The following is a 17,921-nucleotide window of genomic DNA, read 5'->3' as shown; positions in this document are numbered from 1 at the left end:
AATCCACATTTACACCAGTTTAAAAAAATGCTGCAATGTCAATGGAATTTACTGCGGTAAAGGTTTCCAGAGTAGTGTATGAAATACACTCAAACTACATGCAAAATACTTAGTATTTGTATTGGACGACTAACCCTATAAAAGCACCATCTCAATAACTATAATGTGTAGTGTAAGAAATAAATAGAAACAGAACTCCCGCGATACACAAACCAGGCCAAAGAATGAACCAGTTTGAAGGTCCAAAGTCGAACACAGAGCATGGAAGCCCCAAATCTGTCATGCTGTGGTGTAACAGGAAAGGCCAGAGTCTCAAAGAGAGAGCAAAAAGTGGAAAGAGACCAGCCTGCTTGAAACGCATGAAGACAAATTGGTGGACCTGGACCCAAGTGGGATGTTGCATAACTGAGAGCAGGACCCTGAAGAGAGAAGACAGAAGCACTGCTGCTAGCCATCTCCAGGGAGCATCATCTGACTGCAAAATCCACAGAGGATAAACTGAAAGTGGGCTTTTAGGCCTGAAGAAAGAAAAGCTTCCCATCTTGTGAGAGATTAATCGCCTCTGGCTACTAAGGGGGAAATATACAAAGATATTCAGAATGTTGTAAATCTGTTGCTCTTGTGTTTTAAAGAAGCAACAGTGTGGTGGGCCACTTGAAAGACAATTCCTTATGAATTTCATTAATTTGGAGACACTGCATCGGACGTGATGGATTAAGAGGTCATGAGATTCAACCAACACAATCAAGATATCCATTGGCTCTAATCCATTTAAAATTATTATTTTAAATTGCAGCATATAAATTCAACTGAAAGAGAGTTGCGTAAGCAGTGCAAAGGTTACAGGTTTACATGAATACACCTACTGATAAAATGTTTACCTTAAATGCACCGGAAGCCACTCTGGATAAAATCATTGGCCAAATTCATGTAAAAAAAATATATAAAACAAGTAAGCCAACTTTAAAGCATTCGCCCAAAAATCATTCTATTCATCATTCCCTTTCTGTCGGTCTCTCGACGTTGTGTCGAGAACGACAGATGGGGTTTGCCCTTGAGAACCCAATCGGAGATCACTAAAGATAATATTAAAGAGGTGTGTGAGCTCGCAAAAACGATGTCAGACACTGTAATATTCTCTGGCCCCCTTACTGCTTACCGTGGTGATGAGATTTATAGCAGATTATCATCACTAAATGGCTGGTTGTCTGAGTGGTGCCTGCAGAATAATATAGATTTTATAAATAACTGGAAGAGTTTTGAGGGCAGACCTGACCTGTTGAAACGAGATGGTCTCCATCCCTCCTGGGATGGGGTTTTCCTCCTCTCTAGAAATTTGGCACACAGTCTTAATAATGCTAAAGGCTGACTACCTAGGGCCCAGGTCAGGAAGGAGACAGAATGGCTTAACCAACTGTCTGCTTGCCGTCTCGCGTTACAGAATACACAAAATATACAACATGTAATAATCCCTTCTTACAAACAACATAAAATAGAGACTGTGTCTGTCCCCCGGATTAGCAAACATAAGATATTGCGTAAACCTCTTGAAAGTAATTTAATAAACGTTAAACAAATCAAACATGAACAAAATACAGATAATCAGCTGTTACGACTCGGATTGCTTAATATTAGATCTCTCTCAAATAAAGCACTTTTTGTTAACGATTTGATAACCGATCATAAAATAGACATGCTTTGTTTGACAGAAACATGGCTAAAGCCAGATGATTTTATTACTCTAAATGAATCCGTTCCCCATGATTATTACTATAAACACAAGCCTCGTCTAAAAAGTAGAGGGGGAGGTGTCGCTGCACTTTACAAGAATTCTTTTATTACCTCTCAGAAGTCTAATTTTAAGTACAGTTCTTTTGAAGTCATGGTACTTCACGTATCGACACCTAATACTAAGGACAAAACATTTTTAAAATTTATTCTAGCTATTGTATATAGGCCTCCAGGGCACCACACAGATTTTATTAAAGATTTTGGTGGGTTCTTATCAGAACTAGTACTGGCCGCAGATAGAGTCCTTGTCGTCGGTGACTTTAATATCCATGTAGACAATGATACAGATGCCTTGGGACTGGCTTTCAAAGACACTCTTAACTCCATGGGCGTTAGTCAACATGTGTCAGGACCCACTCACCTTCGTAATCATACTTTAGATTTAATACTTTCTTATGGTATAAATGTGGACGATGTTAAAATCGTTCAGCAGAGTGAAGATATTTCGGATCATTATCTGATATTATGTTTGCTTCAATGGCCTACGGCTGCAAATCAAACTCCTTGTTACAAATATGGTAGAACGATTACTTCAACTACCAAAGATGCGTTTCTCGATAATCTGCCTGAATTGTCTAAAATATCCAGCATGAGTAATAACGTTGACGATTTTGACACTACTATTGAAAATTTTAACTCTACTTTCTCGGAAATATTAGACACAGTTGCTCCTCTGCGTTTAAAGAAAATTAAAAATAGCAGCCCAACACCGTGGTATAATGAACACACTCAGACTCTAAAAAAAGCATCCCGTAAAATGGAGCGCAACTTTAAGAAAACGAATCTAGAGGTATTTCGTATAGCATGGAAGGATAGTACTCGAAATTACAGGAATGCAATAAAAACGTCTAGATCCGCCTACTTTTCAACACTAATAGAGGAAAACCATCACAACCCTAGGTTCTTATTTAACACCGTGGCTAAATTAACAAAAAATAAGTCGTCATCGACGTCAGATTCTGATTATCAGCATAACAGTGATGAATTTATGAACTACTTCACAAGTAAAATCCAAGATATAAGAGAAAAAATTATAACAATGCAACCTGTAGTGAAATCCGCTGAACAAACTAACTACAGCACCCCTAAGGAGAAATTGCAATTATTTTCTACAGTAGATCACGATGAACTGTCTAAAATCATTAAATCATCTAAATCATCAACATGCATGCTAGACCCTATACCTACAAAACTACTGAAAGAAATGCTCCCCGAAATTATAGATCCTCTTCTTAGTATTATTAACTCATCTCTGACATTAGGACATGTGCCTAAAGCATTTAAGGTGGCTGTTATAAGGCCTCTTTTAAAAAAACCCAAACTCTACCCTAAAGAACTAGGGAATTACAGGCCTATATCGAATTTACCTTTTATATCTAAAGTTCTGGAAAAAGTAGTTTCAACCCAATTATGCTCCTTCCTCCAAAGGAATGACATTAATGATGAATTCCAGTCTGGATTTCGAGCATGTCACAGTACAGAGACTGCTTTGATCAGAGTTACAAATGATCTGCTTTTAGCGTCTGACCGTGGCTGTATTTCGTTATTGGTGCTGCTAGACCTCAGTGCTGCATTTGACACCATTGACCACAGCATACTTCTACATAGACTCGAAAATTACGTCGGCATTAACGGAATAGCATTGAAATGGTTTAAGTCTTATTTATCCGACCGTTTTCAATTTGTAGCAATAAACAATGAGGTGTCCCGCAAATCACAAGTCCAGTACGGTGTACCACAGGGCTCAGTCTTGGGACCCCTGCTCTTCGCATTATACATGCTACCTCTAGGAGATATAATAAAGCGACACGGAATTAGCTTTCACTGTTATGCTGATGATACTCAACTTTATATTTCCTCGATGCCTCATGAAACCCAGCAGTTTCATCGAATAAAGGATTGCATAGTTGACTTAAAAATGTGGATGAGTAACAATTTTTTACTACTAAACTCGGACAAAACAGAATTGTTACTTACTGGACCGAAAACTGCTATGCGTAACAACCAAGAATACTGCTTAACGATTGACGGATGCTCCATAAAATCCTCGTCATCAGCTAAGAATCTTGGCGTTGTATTTGACAGTACTCTCTCATTTGAAAGCCATGTCGCAAACACCTGTAAAATTGCATTTTTCCATCTTAAGAATATATCTAAATTACGTCATATGCTGTCACTGTCAGATGCAGAGAAATTAATTCATGCATTCATGACATCAAGACTAGATTACTGTAATGCACTTCTAGGTGGTTGCCCTGCGGGCCTATTACAAAAACTGCAACTGGTTCAAAACGCGGCAGCTCGAGTTCTTACACGTACAAAAAAGTATGAGCATATAACCCCGGTTCTGTCAACCTTGCACTGGTTACCTATAAAGCATCGCATTAACTTTAAGATCTTGCTTATTACCTATAAAGCCCTACATGGTCTAGCGCCGCAGTATTTGAATGAACTTCTATTGTATTACAGACCACCACGTACATTACGCTCTAAGGGGTCCTGTCAGTTGGTAATACCTAGAATTTCAAAATCAAGTGCAGGTGGTAGATCCTTTTCTTATCTAGCGCCTAAACTTTGGAATATTCTTCCCTGCACGGTCCGGGAGGCAGACACACTCTGTCAGTTTAAATCTAGACTAAAGACTCATCTTTTTAATCTTGCATACACTACACCTCCATAATATTAATCCTCAGAGGATTTAGGCTGCATTATTTAGATCAACCGGAACCAGGAACACATCCAACAACAAATGATGTACTTGTTGCATCAAAGAGTGCAGAACAGTACTCTACTCTCAGCCAGTCTTGTCTCTTTGTTCCAAGGTTACCGCAGGATGCAGTTCATGCCCAGACCTGATGGCAGAGCTGAGAATGGGAAGCGGTGACCTGACAAGTGCTAAGAGGATAGAGCTGGATAAAGGACGCGACAACTTTGTTTTTTTCTACAACATTTCAAATGCTATTAGATTGTTAATGATAATCTTTAATTTTTATATTTTTATTAAGCCTTGTTGTGCAAGCACTGATGAGCTTGTGCAGAGGCAGCAGCTTTTGCCAGAGGGGAACTGGAATCCCCTGGTTGGGCCTGGGTTCCCCTGAGGTTTTTTTTCTCGATGGGAGTTTTGGGTTCCTCACCACCGTTTGCATATTGTTTTGCACTATCTGCCTGGCCGGGGGGGCTGCTTTAGAATTCATACTTGTATTAAATGTGTCTCATGTACAGCTGCTTTGTAACAATGAAAATTGTAAAAAGCGCTATATAAATAAAGTTGAGTTGAGTTGAGTTGAGAACCGATCAACTCTGACTACTATAGAAAAGGCCAATGAAATTTGGCGAATGCAATTTGCATGCCGGGCTCCGCCCCCGGAAATCCGGTATAAAAGGAGGCCAGCGTGCAGCATTCACTTACCTTTTTGTTCTTCAGAGCCATCGCTCATGAGTACAACTCAGGATTCAATCCTCTACAACTACACGCTGGTGCTACAACGTGTTACAGCGGATCGTCCCTTCCTGCAGCGACCTTCCCCTGGGCGTCTCGGCGGTTCCGGAGGTGTTAGAGATTTTTTCTAAAAGTCCTTTTCAGGACTGACTGAGCATTCTCCAGCGCGGCATGTCCCGCTGTTCTCTTGGGTGCGGCACCCTCATCGAGGAGGGGGATGGACACGATCGCTGCATTAGGTGTCTGGGCGTCCAGCACACTGAAGCAGCGTTCGTTGACACATCTGCCTGCACTGCGGGCAGATTGTCATTCAGAAGTTGCTGTCACGGGTGGCTGTCTTCCTACGGGAACCAGCCACCATTTCGTCTGCTACCCGGGCTGTGACATCTGTGGCTACGGCCCCGATGACCACCCACGTAGCAGCGTTAGTGATATGGGGAACTCTGCGAACGTAAACCCGCCAGCCAAGTGCTCACTGGCCGATCGCATCCCGATTCGCTCTTCTGAACGTTCCCCAACCGGCGGTGGCATACCGTCCGGATCCTCACGCACACACTCGGAAACGATGTGTGACGTAGATGAGATGTCGCTCGCAGCATCGGAGGGAGACTGGCATCAGACTCTGCCGAATCCAAACTCCACCCCCAGCGGTCGAGTTCAGGAGGAAGCAGAAGTGATGTCATCCATGCTAACCCGGGGATACATGGTTCCTGAGGTCCATGGCACCCCGGGTGCCGTGTTTTTCCCGGAGGTGCATGAGGAGCTGTGTAAAACTTGGAACGCTCCACTCACGGACCGTTCCAGTGAAACCAGCTCTGGCTCCCTTACTTCCCTCGATGGTGAGGCAGCCAAGGACTGCGTCGAGATCCCCCGGGTGGAACGTCCGCCTGCGGTGCACCTGTGCCGCGGACGGCTACCACCTGGGGGGGGATCGGCCACTCCTACCGTCCAAAGCACGTAAGACTTCGGCATCACTGGTGTCGAAAGCTTACGATGTTGCGGGCCAGGCTGCCTCCTCTCTCTATGCCATGGCCATCCTGCAGGTCCGCCAGGCCAAGGCGTTGAGAGGGCTCCACGAGGGTAAGGCCGACCCGGGTATAATGCAGGATCTCCGTGCCGCCGCTGACAGCGCTCTACGGGCGACTAAGGCGGCGGCACGGGCCCTGGTTCGGACGATGTCCACGGTAGTGGTCCAGGAGAGACACCCCCGGCTATACCTTGTGCAGAAGAGTGACACCAAGGAAGTCCGCTTTCTTGATGCACCCATCTCGCAGGGTGGGTTGTTGGTAACACCGTCGAGGACTGCGCTCAGCAGTTTTTTGACGGCGAAGCAGACAGTGGCAATTAACCACATTTTTTTCACGCCGCGACTCGGCCGCCTACAGGCCTCCGAGATCTCACGTGACGTCTGCTTCCCTGCAACCCAGGACCCTTTCGACATCGGCTCCGGTCCCTGTGCCCCCACAGGCGGCACCCCGGAAGCAGAGGTCGAGGGGGAAACCTCCACCCTGTCAGCAACCTCCTCGCGAGAAGGGACACTGACGGGAAGACCCCAGGGAGAACAACATCGAGCCCGAACCTTCACAGCCACGGCTCTGATCGGTCGGTACGGGACGACTCCTGCCTCGTCACCAAAGCCGGGCCCTTTTTAGGGCTTGGCGCCCACTTACTCACTGATTTTTCTGTTCTCCCCGGGTTTACTTGCAGCCGATCGCACACTCCACTGGACTGTGCTCGGCGAACCGACCTCACACCCTGGCGAGGCGTGAGGTCGTACACATACGACAGCCTTCACTACTCTCAAACCGACAGTGCGTGCCGTTGTCCCGCCAGGCAGGTAAGTAGGCAGAGCAAACCTTCCCTCCGGGGACTCCCCACGACATGGTTAGCTCCGCCAGCCGACGAACCACCCCCCGTGGGAATGATGAAGCAGACCGTCCCCTTGGTCCCCCTGTCACAGTCCCTGGGAGCTTGGCCAAAGTTGCCCACACTGTCTCGGTGGCTAATGCGGACGGTCCGTCTCGGCTACTCGATCCAGTTCGCCAGGGCCCCTCCCAAGTTCCGGGGCATCATCTCCCCCTCTCTCAGAGGCAGAGACGCCTCCGTGCTTCGGGCAGAGGTCTCCACCCTCCTGGCGAAACAGGCGATCGAGTCCGTCCCACAAGCCGAGATGTACAGCGGGTTTTACAGCCCATACTTCATCGTTCCAAAGAAAGACGGAGGGTTGCGCCCCATTCTGGACTTACGTACCCTGAACAGGCACCTTCACAAGCTGCCTTTCAGGATGCTAACCCAGAGGCGCATCCTGACATCTATCAGGTGTCAGGATTGGTTTGTGGCAATCGACCTGAAGGACGCTTACTTTCATGTCTCGATTATTCCTCGACACCGACCGTTCCTACGGTTCGCTTTCAAGGGTAGGGCATATCAGTACAGAGTCCTCCCCTTCGGTCTGTCCCTGTCTCCACGAGTCTTTACGAAGATCGTGGAGGCCGCCCTTTCTCCTCTCCGGGAGAAGGGTGTGCGAATACTCAACTATCTCGACGACTGGCTTTACTTGGCGCACTCGCGAGATCTGTTGTGTACGCAGAGGGACATGGTGCTCCGGCACCTAGATCGATCGGGCTTTCAGGTCAACCGAGAAAAGAGCATACTCTCCCCAGTGCAGAGCATCCTCTTTCTCGGTATGGAACTCAACTCTGTCACCATGACGGCGCAGCTGTCCGCAGCACGCGCCCAGTCAATGTTGAACTGCCTGGAACACTTCAGGCAGTCGGCGGTCCCCCTGAAACAATTTCAGAGGCTCCTGGGACACATGCCGTCTTCCGCGGGGGTAATACCCCTCGGATTGATGCACATGCAACCGCTTCAGCATTGGCTACAGAGTCGAGTTCCGAGGACGGCGTATGGTGGTAACTCCTGTCTGCCGACGCACTCTAAACCCATGGTCTTCCATGACCTTTCTCCGAGCGGGAGTTCCCCTCGGGCAGACTACGAGGCACGTTGTGGTGACAACAGATGCCTCGCTGCAGGGTTGGGGTGCAGTGTGCAACGGGCACGCAGTAGCGGGGCGCTGGACGGGCCCCCGGCTGCGCTGGCATATCAATTGCCTAGAGTTGTGGGTGGTGCTGCTTGCACTGAGAAGGCTCCGGCCTCTTGTGCAGGGCCAGCACGTACTGGTCCGCCTGGACAGTACGGCAGCCGTAGCGTATATCAATCGCCAGGGTGGCGTACGCTCTCGGCAGCTAACACAACTTGCCCGACGCCTCCTCCTCTGGAGTCAGCAGGTGATCCGCTCCCTGCGGGCCACACACATCCCGGGCGTACTAAACGAGACAGCCGACGCGCTCTCTTGCCAGTACACGCCCTGCGGAGAGTGGCGACTCCACCCCCGCGCAGTTCAGCTCATTTGGGTACAGTTCGGCCAGGCACAGATAGACCTCTTTGCCTCCCGAGACAACACCCATTGTCCGCTTTGGTACGCCCTGACCGAGGCTCCCCTCGGCACGGATGCCCTTGCGCACAGCTGGCCGCGGGACAAGCGGAAGTATGCCTTCCCCCCACTGAGCCTCCTTGCACACACACTGTGCAAGGTCAGGGAAGAGGAGCAACAAGTGTTAATGGTTGCGCCGTACTGGCCCAACCGCACTTGGTTCTCAGAGCTGATGCTCTTGACAACAGTTCCCCCCTGGCCCATTCCCCTGACAGAGGACCTGCTCTCTCAGGGGATGGGCACGTTATGGCATCCCAGACCAGACCTCTGGAACCTCTATGTCTGGTCTCTGGACGGGACGAGGAGATCCTGAGCAGGTTACACCCCGCTGTGGATGAAACCATTGCACAGGCCAGAGCGCCATCCACTAGGCGGTTATACGCTTACAAATGGCGCCTCTTCTCATCCTGGTGTCTCTCCCAAGGAGCAGACCCACAGAGATGCTCGATCGGTATCGTGTTGTCCTTCCTACAAGAGAAATTGGAGACTAACATCTCCCCTTCCACGCTGGAAGTGTATGTAGCCGCAATTGCCTCTCATCACGACTCAGTAGATGGAAGGTTTCTAGGACAACACGACCTGATCACCAGGTTCCTAAGGGGCGCGAGAAGGCGGAACCCGCCTCGTCTCCGCTCCGTACCCTCTTGGGACCTTAACGTGGTCCTGGGGGGCCTATCCAGGCCTCCCTTCAAGCCCCTTGAAGCTTCCGATCTTCCTCACCTGACGAGTAAGACGGACCTTCTGTTGGCGCTCGCCTCCTTCAAGAGGGTAGGGGACCTCCAAATATTCTCTGTGTCCCCGGATTGCCTTGAATTCGGGCCTGGTAACTCTCACGTTGTCCTGAGACCCAGGCTCGGATACGTGCCCAAAGTTCCCACTACTCCCTATCGGGACCAAGTGGTGAACTTGCAGGCGCTCTCCATCGGGGAGGAAGACCCAACCCGGTCCGTGTTGTGTCCAGTACGCACACTGCGCCTCTACTAAGGCCGCACACGGAGCTTATGCAGCTCTGACCAGCTCTTTGTCTGTTTTGGAGGACAGCAGAAGGGGAAGGGTGTCTCCAAGCAGAGATTAGCGCACTGGATCGTGGATGCCGTTACGACGGCATACCGATCACAGAATCTCCCATGCCCATTGTCGGTTACGGCTCACTCCACACGGGGTCTGGCCTCCTCATGGGCATTGGCCAGAGGCGCGTCTCTAGCAGACATTTGTAGGGCTGCGAGTTGGGCTACGCCCACCACCTTCGCAAGGTTTTACAATCTTCGCGTAAACCCGGTGTCAGCCCACGTCCTACGTGGCGACATGTAGGACTGGCATCCGGGAGGGCGTATGCCTGCGAAAGCACCATCCCACCCTCCAGCAGGTTGGGTCAGTGTGCTATATATACCTTTTCTTCTTACCCAATCACATGGCTAAGAAAATTGGTACCTCACCAGCCTCCCTTCTTACCCAGACTCTGGTTAAGAACAGGCATTCTATCCATCACTAAGCAAAGCACCCCCTGCGGATTGGTTGGGCAGAGCAACCTTTCCCTTAGGCCGGGATACCATATGACCTATCACAGATAGTTCTTACCGGCCTGGTGCTGTCAGACGCAGTAACACCCCCACCGTGGGTTGTTCCGTCTGCTATACTCTCATGACTATGGTTCCCACACATGGTAACCCATGAACTTCCCCAGGTGGACCTCCACCTCGCGGTTAACTATCCAGTCCGCACATTCCATGCGTTCTCCTCCAAGGACGAGACCATACTTTTTATCCACCATATTCCTCCCCACGGGTAGGAGGTGGCCTCTGTAGCGCTTCTCTGATTAAGAGTCGCGCTTACCCGGTGTAAACTGATCCGGACGGCCTCTCGCCTATAGAGAGCTAAGGCCCCGTCCGTGAAAGTTACCGGTCAGGGCTGTACCCATCTTTCTCCAAGAAAGCTCTGGAACCCCCCGACCACCACACTGGAAGGTTACAGTCTCACGAAAGCTTCGAGATGACACGCCCAGGCTTGTTACCGTCGCTTCGCTAGAGATTGTGACGCGATACAGCGTTGTGGCGTTTTCCATAGGCAACCCCATCTGTCGTTCTCGACACAACGTCGAGAGACCGACAGAAAGGGAACGTCTTGGTTACGTATGTAACCTCAGTTCCCTGATGGAGGGAACGAGACGTTGTGTCCCTTATGCCACGAACACGTATCGTATTCTGCTGCAGTTTGAGAGGTCTCAGGCTCTTCAGAACAAAAGGTAAGTGAATGCTGCACGCCGGCCTCCTTTTATACCGGATTTCCGGGGGCGGAGCCCGGCATGCAAATTGCATTCGCCAAATTTCATTGGCCTTTTCTATGGTAGTCAGAGTTGATGGTTCTCAAGGGCGAACCCCATCTGTCGTTCTCGACACAACGTCTCGTTCCCTCCATCAGGGAACTGAGGTTACATACGTAACCAAGACGTTTTCTTTTCATAATTATAGCTTTTAACTTTAATTTGTATCTGTGTGCGTTAAACTAGGTTTGGCATATTTTATTAGGCATTTAAAGGTCCAGTGTATGAAATGTAGCGGCACATAGTGAACGTGCACCACTGACAGGACAGATGAGAATATATAGATTAAAGTCGTTATTTTGGTTTGTTTTTGCACATCAAGTATTGTCGTTGCTTCAAAAACAATTCAATTGAGCCACTATGAGCGGATGGACTAATTGAACGATGTCTTTAGTACTTTTCTGGACCTTGACAACAACTATAACCATGATGTCTATGAGGAGGCCTCGAAATCTCTCGGATGTCATCTAAAATATCTTTATTTGTGTAACAAAGACATTCCTTAAAACATGTTGAAAAAATTGAGATTAACTTTTCCTTTAACTGTGATATTTAAACTAGGACAAGGTGGATGAAAGGTTTGTTATTATAATAGGCACCTCTGTTCCATTAGTGTGGAGTGGGTTTGTTTAGAAACAATATTGCCTGAAAACCTTGGAGCCCACTGTGGTAGTTTTGCCACATTTTGTGAAAGTAATAATGTATACACCAGAGGGGATAACAGGCTGCTCTCCCTTCCTCACATTAATTTTGTTAATAGAGATGTTGGCTGGGTAAAGGGCAGACTTCCTAAAATGCCTCCATGTCTGGATTACCTTTATTCTCGGGTGTCAAAATACTCAAAATATTGACATTTTAATACAATTGATGGTGTAGAAACATCTCTAAAGAAATTAAAACCGCATCAAAATGGCATGTGCATACAATTTTAGAAGGTCCCATTTATAAAAATGAGTCACTGTACATGCATACACACTTAAAAATAAAGTTGACTCACAATGCCATAGAAGGACCATTTTTTGGTTCCAATAAGAACCTTTAACATCCGAAGAACCTTTCTGTTTCACAACATATGGTATTAAAATAAATCTATGTACTTTATGTTAACCAACATGAATGCTTAAATAGTTAACCACTATATCTTTATAAAAGACTCCATATGGTGTCCTAATATGCATGTGTGTGTTCATTTTCGGCTACTGTATGTGCATTTCATGTGATAAATGAGGTGTAAAAGCAAATAAAAACCAGAGCTAAGCAACATTCCGGGCAAGTGTAAAACAATCCGTCTTAAAAGATGCTATATGTTTCCACAGCCTGATACATCAACAGCAGGTAAACAGGGCAGCCTTATTTACAATCACACACAAAGCACGCAACACTAAAAACAAAGATTCTCAGCCTTACGTTGTCACAGGACTATATATAAATCAGCAAAGACAATACCAGAGCGAACGCTGAAGAAGCAGAATTTTTGAGGAACCCACAGGAAGCGAGTCCTACTTTTGGGGCAAACCCGGTATAAGAAGCCATTTGTCTGGGATAATAAAGCCCAGTGAGAAGCCAGTTAGAGGAAAGGAGAAGTACAGCAGCCTCACCTCACAGCACCCTGCAATGACATTTCGATCTCACAAAGAAACAAAGGACTTCATAGTACTGTAAGAGCCATTGAGGAAGTCACAACAAAACACACACAGCAGGATTTTTAGGACAGGTGTGCAGGCGAGTGACAGAGATAATGGGTGTGGTGGTCTCCTGAAGCTGGGCATTCAGGTTTGGAGGCAGCACTCTGCGTGTGACAGGTCAGAAGATGGCAAACAGCTGCGATGGACTAACAAGCAAAAACTTCAGGGCCAAAGAAGCATTAACCTGTGGCATGACGCCACTCGCCTGCAGGCAGCTCAAATACGGCGCTCATCCTAATTGGCTTTCATTTCCACCTCCATATCATGCCGTGGCAGACCAATAAGAACCAAGTATTCCAGCATGCCGAGTGATATACTCATAGAACAGACACAGATAAATATTAGTTATATTCTTGGTCAAAAGCAATATCTTTATAAAGTAAGACATGCTGGTGTTGGAAATCGGTTTAAGAAATAATATTCCCATGATCGCCAGTCAAGCACCCAATGCCTTCTGACCAACAATTTTTTCCTGACATACATATCAAATCGTGTGTAAGACTTCAGTCTGCTGTAAATCTATGAATCAACTTAAAATATTCCACTACACATCCACATAATACCAATAAGGACCCAGATGTTTACGTGTTATACACATAAGTAAAAGATCCCACAAAGGCATACATTTTGTCTTGTAATAAAAGCATATTACGAATGATCTAACATTTATGATCATAAAGAATTTCAAATGAACTCATTGTCACATGAATCTTTAATGAGATGTTAGCGAGCTAAGCCTTGACAAGAATCAATGGTGCTCCCTGGTGGTTGAAAAGAGAAGTTAATTTTGTAAACATGAGAGTTGCTTTAATTTATTAATTTTAGCAGATCATTAGATATTATTTTATTAAATGTCTCAGCTCATCCCTTATACTAAATTTCATGCACAAAATGCACATTTCCAGTTGTTTGTTTTTTAAATGTATTGCAGAAAGTACATCTAGGATGATATCAACCCATCATTTTAGACAGACTCGCTATCAACTGTCAGATACAGTGTACAGGTGTACATTCCATGAATAATGTCACATGAAGAAGATGTGGTCCTGCACATTAAACTGTGGTAGTATATTCCCCCTGTGGTCAGTCAGTTTGCAAGAACCCTACAGTAGTAGAATGAAATTGAATAGGACTCACAGTTTATCTGTTTCTTTTGCCTTTGTGTCTTTAACAAGGTACACAGTGCCAAAGCTTCCCTTCCCAAGTCTTTGCTTGATGATGTATCTGTTAGCTAATAGTCTGCTGAGGTCAGGTCTGACAGGATGACCGCATGCCGGAGACTCACGAAATCTGGGCATTTTTCCGTCATGAATTCAGTGTAGCCAACTGCCAAAATACAAAGGTTTAGAATTATTAGGCTGAATTATTTTTAACAGAATTTTACTGTGTGCAACAAACAACTAAGTCAATAAGTCAAATAAGTCAATTTCTTCATTTGGAAGAAAATGACAAAAGAAAATGTAATTATAATAAAAGTCATGTAGCCCAAATATAAAGATAAAAAGCACTTTAGGGAGAAAGTAAACGTAAAGATTTAAGGGAGAAAGATAAACGTAAAGATTTAAGAGCGAAGGGAAATTTTAGAAATAATGAAGAAGCTAAGAACAAACAAATTACGTGTAATTTATTTCTCCCAATCTCCCTCAAGTCATACCCACCAACACTATTGTTAATTACAGCATCATAAAATCAACCCTTCGTTATTGCTATTTTTTAACACTGGGTGAATTTAGTGGCTTTGCTTTGCAATGCGACCTAAACAACATAATAAACCCTGATACAGAGGTTTAATTCACGTAAAACGTCAGACGATAGCACGATGAAGCGATTATGTTGTCACAAAGAATAACCAAATAAAAGTGTCCATTTGACAGTTAAATGTTAAAAAAAAAAATGTGATGCCGTTTTTCCTCACCTGTCCGTCGGAAGTTCTACCGTCCGACATGCACTCAACTTCCGCTTGCTCTGATGTTGTCATAGTAACATTGTATTCCCTTTTACCCTCTCGGTGGCGCTAAAGCGTCACGTAGCGTTAATGTTTAAAACTATTTACATATTAAGGTACTGTGACACGCAGGTTTTGAGTATCATAAGGGTAATGTAAATACATTGATGCTTTACAGGAACAGATCAATAATAACAATAATTTAAAGAGCCTAAAACTTCTGTAACACTTGTGTAGCAGACAAAAATAAAACATAAACTTTTAGTTGCAATATGTAGTTGCATAATAATCCCAAAACGAATGTGTATATATGTAATATTTTTTTATGATTCTCGTTAATTTTACCCATTTTTTCCTTTAGCCCCCATTCATGGAAGATACGTGTTAAAAAAGTATTTTTTATAACAGACAGTTAATTTTCAGTAGCACACTTACAGCACATTAAATAATATTTCACATTTTTTGCAGTTTAGTAGTCAAGTTCTATACTTTTATAGTCACCATAGTACATTTATAGATGCTTTGCCATTCGTTCAGATTACTTAAGTAAACATACATAAACCTCTAAATAAATTGGGAGATTTAAAATAGTTCAACTGTATGTTAGATTTGTTCACATTTCTCCTTTAACTTCATGTACCCTCACTGTACTATAGATGGTTGAATCTTCTTTTTGTTGCTCGGTGTTGGCCCACCTAAAAGTATGCATCACAATGAGTCACTCATAAAGTATTCAAATCACTGAGATCTTAAAGTTAATTCACACTGATGCCAACAAACTAGTTTTCTAAATTAGATGTCTCTTTTTGTTGCCGTTTATTGGATCAGTGTGAATTTCACTTATCAGATTAGATGAGCTAATAATGTAGCAATATTGGGTTGTGTGTTTTGAAATCTTACACTTCTTTGGGTTTGATGTTGAGAGAAGCGTATTGCACTTCCTCCTCATGCAGCACATCCTCTGTTCTCTGTAGATTTGTTTGAACTGTTTGTGTGACTGTGTTGATCTATAATTTCACACAGAAAAAACAGTATTCATATGTAGTACTTAATCTACAATAAAACATCAAATGTAATTTAATGGTAAATTACGTGAAAAACTTAGTAGAAGTATCAAACCTGAGCTGTTTTTCCTTCCTTCTGCGGCATCTCATGAATTTTTGCTCTCCTTCTAATAAGAAGCAATAACAGGAATAACTATTCAAAATTCACAACCCCACTAAAGTACTCATATAAACTCATTTCAAGAGCTCTTCTGTGCTGTCTGTGAGTGTAACATTCAGACTTACTGAGAGAATATCGCACACTGGCTTGTGCAACTACTTACTCAACTCAACTCAGCTTTATTTATATATCGCTTTTTACAATTTTCATTGTTACAAAGCAGCTGTACATGAAACACATTGACAACAAGTAAAACAACTAAAGTCATACAGCTGTAAAAACAAGAAAAAGGTGAAAACACAAAAGACAAACATACAAATGCTCCACACACACAATATGCATACATACTTACACACATCGACGCACACACGTAAACACACTTGCACACATTCACGGTGAAAACACACATTTGAGATAAAGCAGAGAGAACCACAGGTCAAATATTAAACGGACTATAAATTCCTATGTGCAATATTAATTATGTAAAACTTCTGAATTCTAAAGCAACATTTCACTTACAAAAATGAAATGTAAGAACTCACCTTGATATGAGTGTCACAGCCACAACAATGAGAATAATAATCGATACTAAACTGCACACTCCAATAACCCAAAAATAAGTTGTGGACCCAGAGATGTCTGAAGAGACAGAATCTGAAGAGAAGAACAACATTTGTTCTAAAGTATCACGCATTTTCAAAAATGCATGTTAAAGTGTTCATAATACTGTATGTTTACCCGTTCCTTCAACATAAAGACTGATTTGTTTAGATTCACTTGATTTGAAAATTTTTAAAGCACAGGAGTAATTTCCGGAGTCTTTATGCTTTACACTTTTGAAGGTGAGGATGGGGCCTGAATTTGTTGTTGGCTCATTATCCTTAAACCATTGAAGCTCTGGAGAATGACCAGGACAGGAGACTGTGCATGTCAAATTCAAAGAGTCTCCAACTGTTATGCTTCCATTGTCTCTTGACCTGCTCATGGATACATTTAAATCTACCAGAGAACAAGAGAAATACAGGAGAAAAAAACATATATAACGCATAAAGATGAACACATTTGGTCAATTTATGTAGAAAATATACATTATTTACCTTTGATTGTAACATCCACATCATGTGTACTTGTAAAAGTTCCCAAGTTCAAAGTGGTTATAAATCTGAATAAATATTCTCCAGAATTTTTTGAATTAATATCGCTGATCATCAAACAACAGTTTGAAATATTATTACCAATGTACTCATAGTTGCTTTGATTGTGTTTGTACGCACTGTTATAAACATACGGCCCATTTATGTCACATTTCTCATGTTGTCTCTTAGAGCACCATAGCATTTGTGTGACTTGTATCGGATCGTTCTTTGGATATGTAAAATTACAGGGAATAGAGACATTGGATCCTCGCACTCCACAGACTGAATAAGGAATTTGGACGTTCCAGTTCTCTTCCAGTATCCCCAGAGAGACAATCCTGAGGATATCTGGAGATATAATACATTCACTTTTACCTAACTTTTAAGTCACAACTTCATGATATGAAGGAAATACAGTACATTTATAAAAACACTCAAATCATCATATTATTTTATATAATTTGCATCATATTACAAAAATGTAATCATGGTTTCATTCAAACCACATTTGTAAAAAGTAAATTTCTTACCATGCAGGAGAAGCAGAATAATTTGTAGCATTTTAAGATCAAAATTACAGTTTATAGTCTCGGTTATTTAGGATCTGTTTATAGCGTCTGATAATGTGCCTGACCATCTGTTAGTATCTGTTCGTGTCACTGACCAGGTACAATAAAATGAGAGAACTTGAAATGGTTCCACAAAAGATTAAAAGCAGAAGTCTCTTGTTATTTCCTTTTTTATGACATTCAGTCATTACCTTTCGTGCACCAGAAGAAAAAAATAAAATTCACATCTTTTCAGGCACTTTAACCGGCCAGCTATCAGTTCCCTGCTCAGATATTTGACAAATAAAACCACACAATTCTTGGTGGTCCTCGTCCTTTCTAAAAAATAAATTAATATTTAAGAAGTTTATGCTGTTATTATAGTAGCACAAAATTTTGC

The 17,921-nt window shown here is 43.9% G+C and overlaps 2 protein-coding genes across 5 annotated transcripts in view; both read right to left on the bottom strand.

Moving 5' to 3' along the window:
* nek11 (NIMA-related kinase 11) overlaps nucleotides 1–14,702 on the bottom strand; it is a 62,045-nt gene extending 47,343 nt beyond the window's left edge. For all 4 annotated transcript variants that reach the window (XR_008908562.1, XR_008908563.1, XM_056763132.1 and 1 more), the window contains exons 1-2: nucleotides 14,644–14,702; nucleotides 13,866–14,054 (exon numbers count right to left, since the gene is read on the bottom strand). Coding sequence is in view for 2 of the 4 variants with exons in the window: in XM_056763132.1 (XP_056619110.1) it covers nucleotides 13,866–14,026 (161 nt within the window). In the remaining 2 variants the exon portion in view is untranslated. The remainder of the gene's footprint in view (nucleotides 1–13,865; nucleotides 14,055–14,643) is intronic.
* Nucleotides 14,703–14,920: 218 nt separating this feature from the next.
* Nucleotides 14,921–17,631, bottom strand: sc:d156 (uncharacterized protein LOC100142634 homolog). The gene is made up of 7 exons (XM_056763083.1): nucleotides 17,504–17,631; nucleotides 16,935–17,321; nucleotides 16,576–16,836; nucleotides 16,380–16,491; nucleotides 15,793–15,844; nucleotides 15,574–15,680; nucleotides 14,921–15,368 (listed from the first exon to the last, which is right to left on the bottom strand). Exons 1-7 carry the CDS (start codon nucleotides 17,532–17,534, stop codon nucleotides 15,287–15,289), a joined length of 1,032 nt encoding a protein of 343 aa, XP_056619061.1. The 5' UTR covers nucleotides 17,535–17,631; the 3' UTR covers nucleotides 14,921–15,286.
* Between the last annotated feature and the right edge of the window lie 290 nt (nucleotides 17,632–17,921).

The sequence above is a fragment of the Triplophysa dalaica genome, chromosome 12, assembly GCF_015846415.1.
Source record: "Triplophysa dalaica isolate WHDGS20190420 chromosome 12, ASM1584641v1, whole genome shotgun sequence".
Classification (NCBI taxonomy): Eukaryota; Metazoa; Chordata; class Actinopteri; order Cypriniformes; family Nemacheilidae; genus Triplophysa; species Triplophysa dalaica.
Note: the sequence above shows the minus strand (reverse complement) of the source record. Positions and strands in the feature narration are given on the sequence as shown.

What these genes read in the sequence shown, in the direction of transcription:
- sc:d156 (XM_056763083.1), bottom strand. Translation starts at nt 17,534, where the DNA reads ATGCTACAAATTATTCTGCTTCTCCTGCATG. An exon ending in GCTGTGACACTCATATCAAG is followed by an intron (nt 15,845 to 16,379) that starts GTGAGTTCTTAC and finishes GCTTCTTATTAG; the next exon opens with AAGGAGAGCAAAAATTCATG. An exon ending in AACATCAAACCCAAAGAAGT is followed by an intron (nt 15,369 to 15,573) that starts GTAAGATTTCAA and finishes GCATACTTTTAG; the next exon opens with GTGGGCCAACACCGAGCAAC.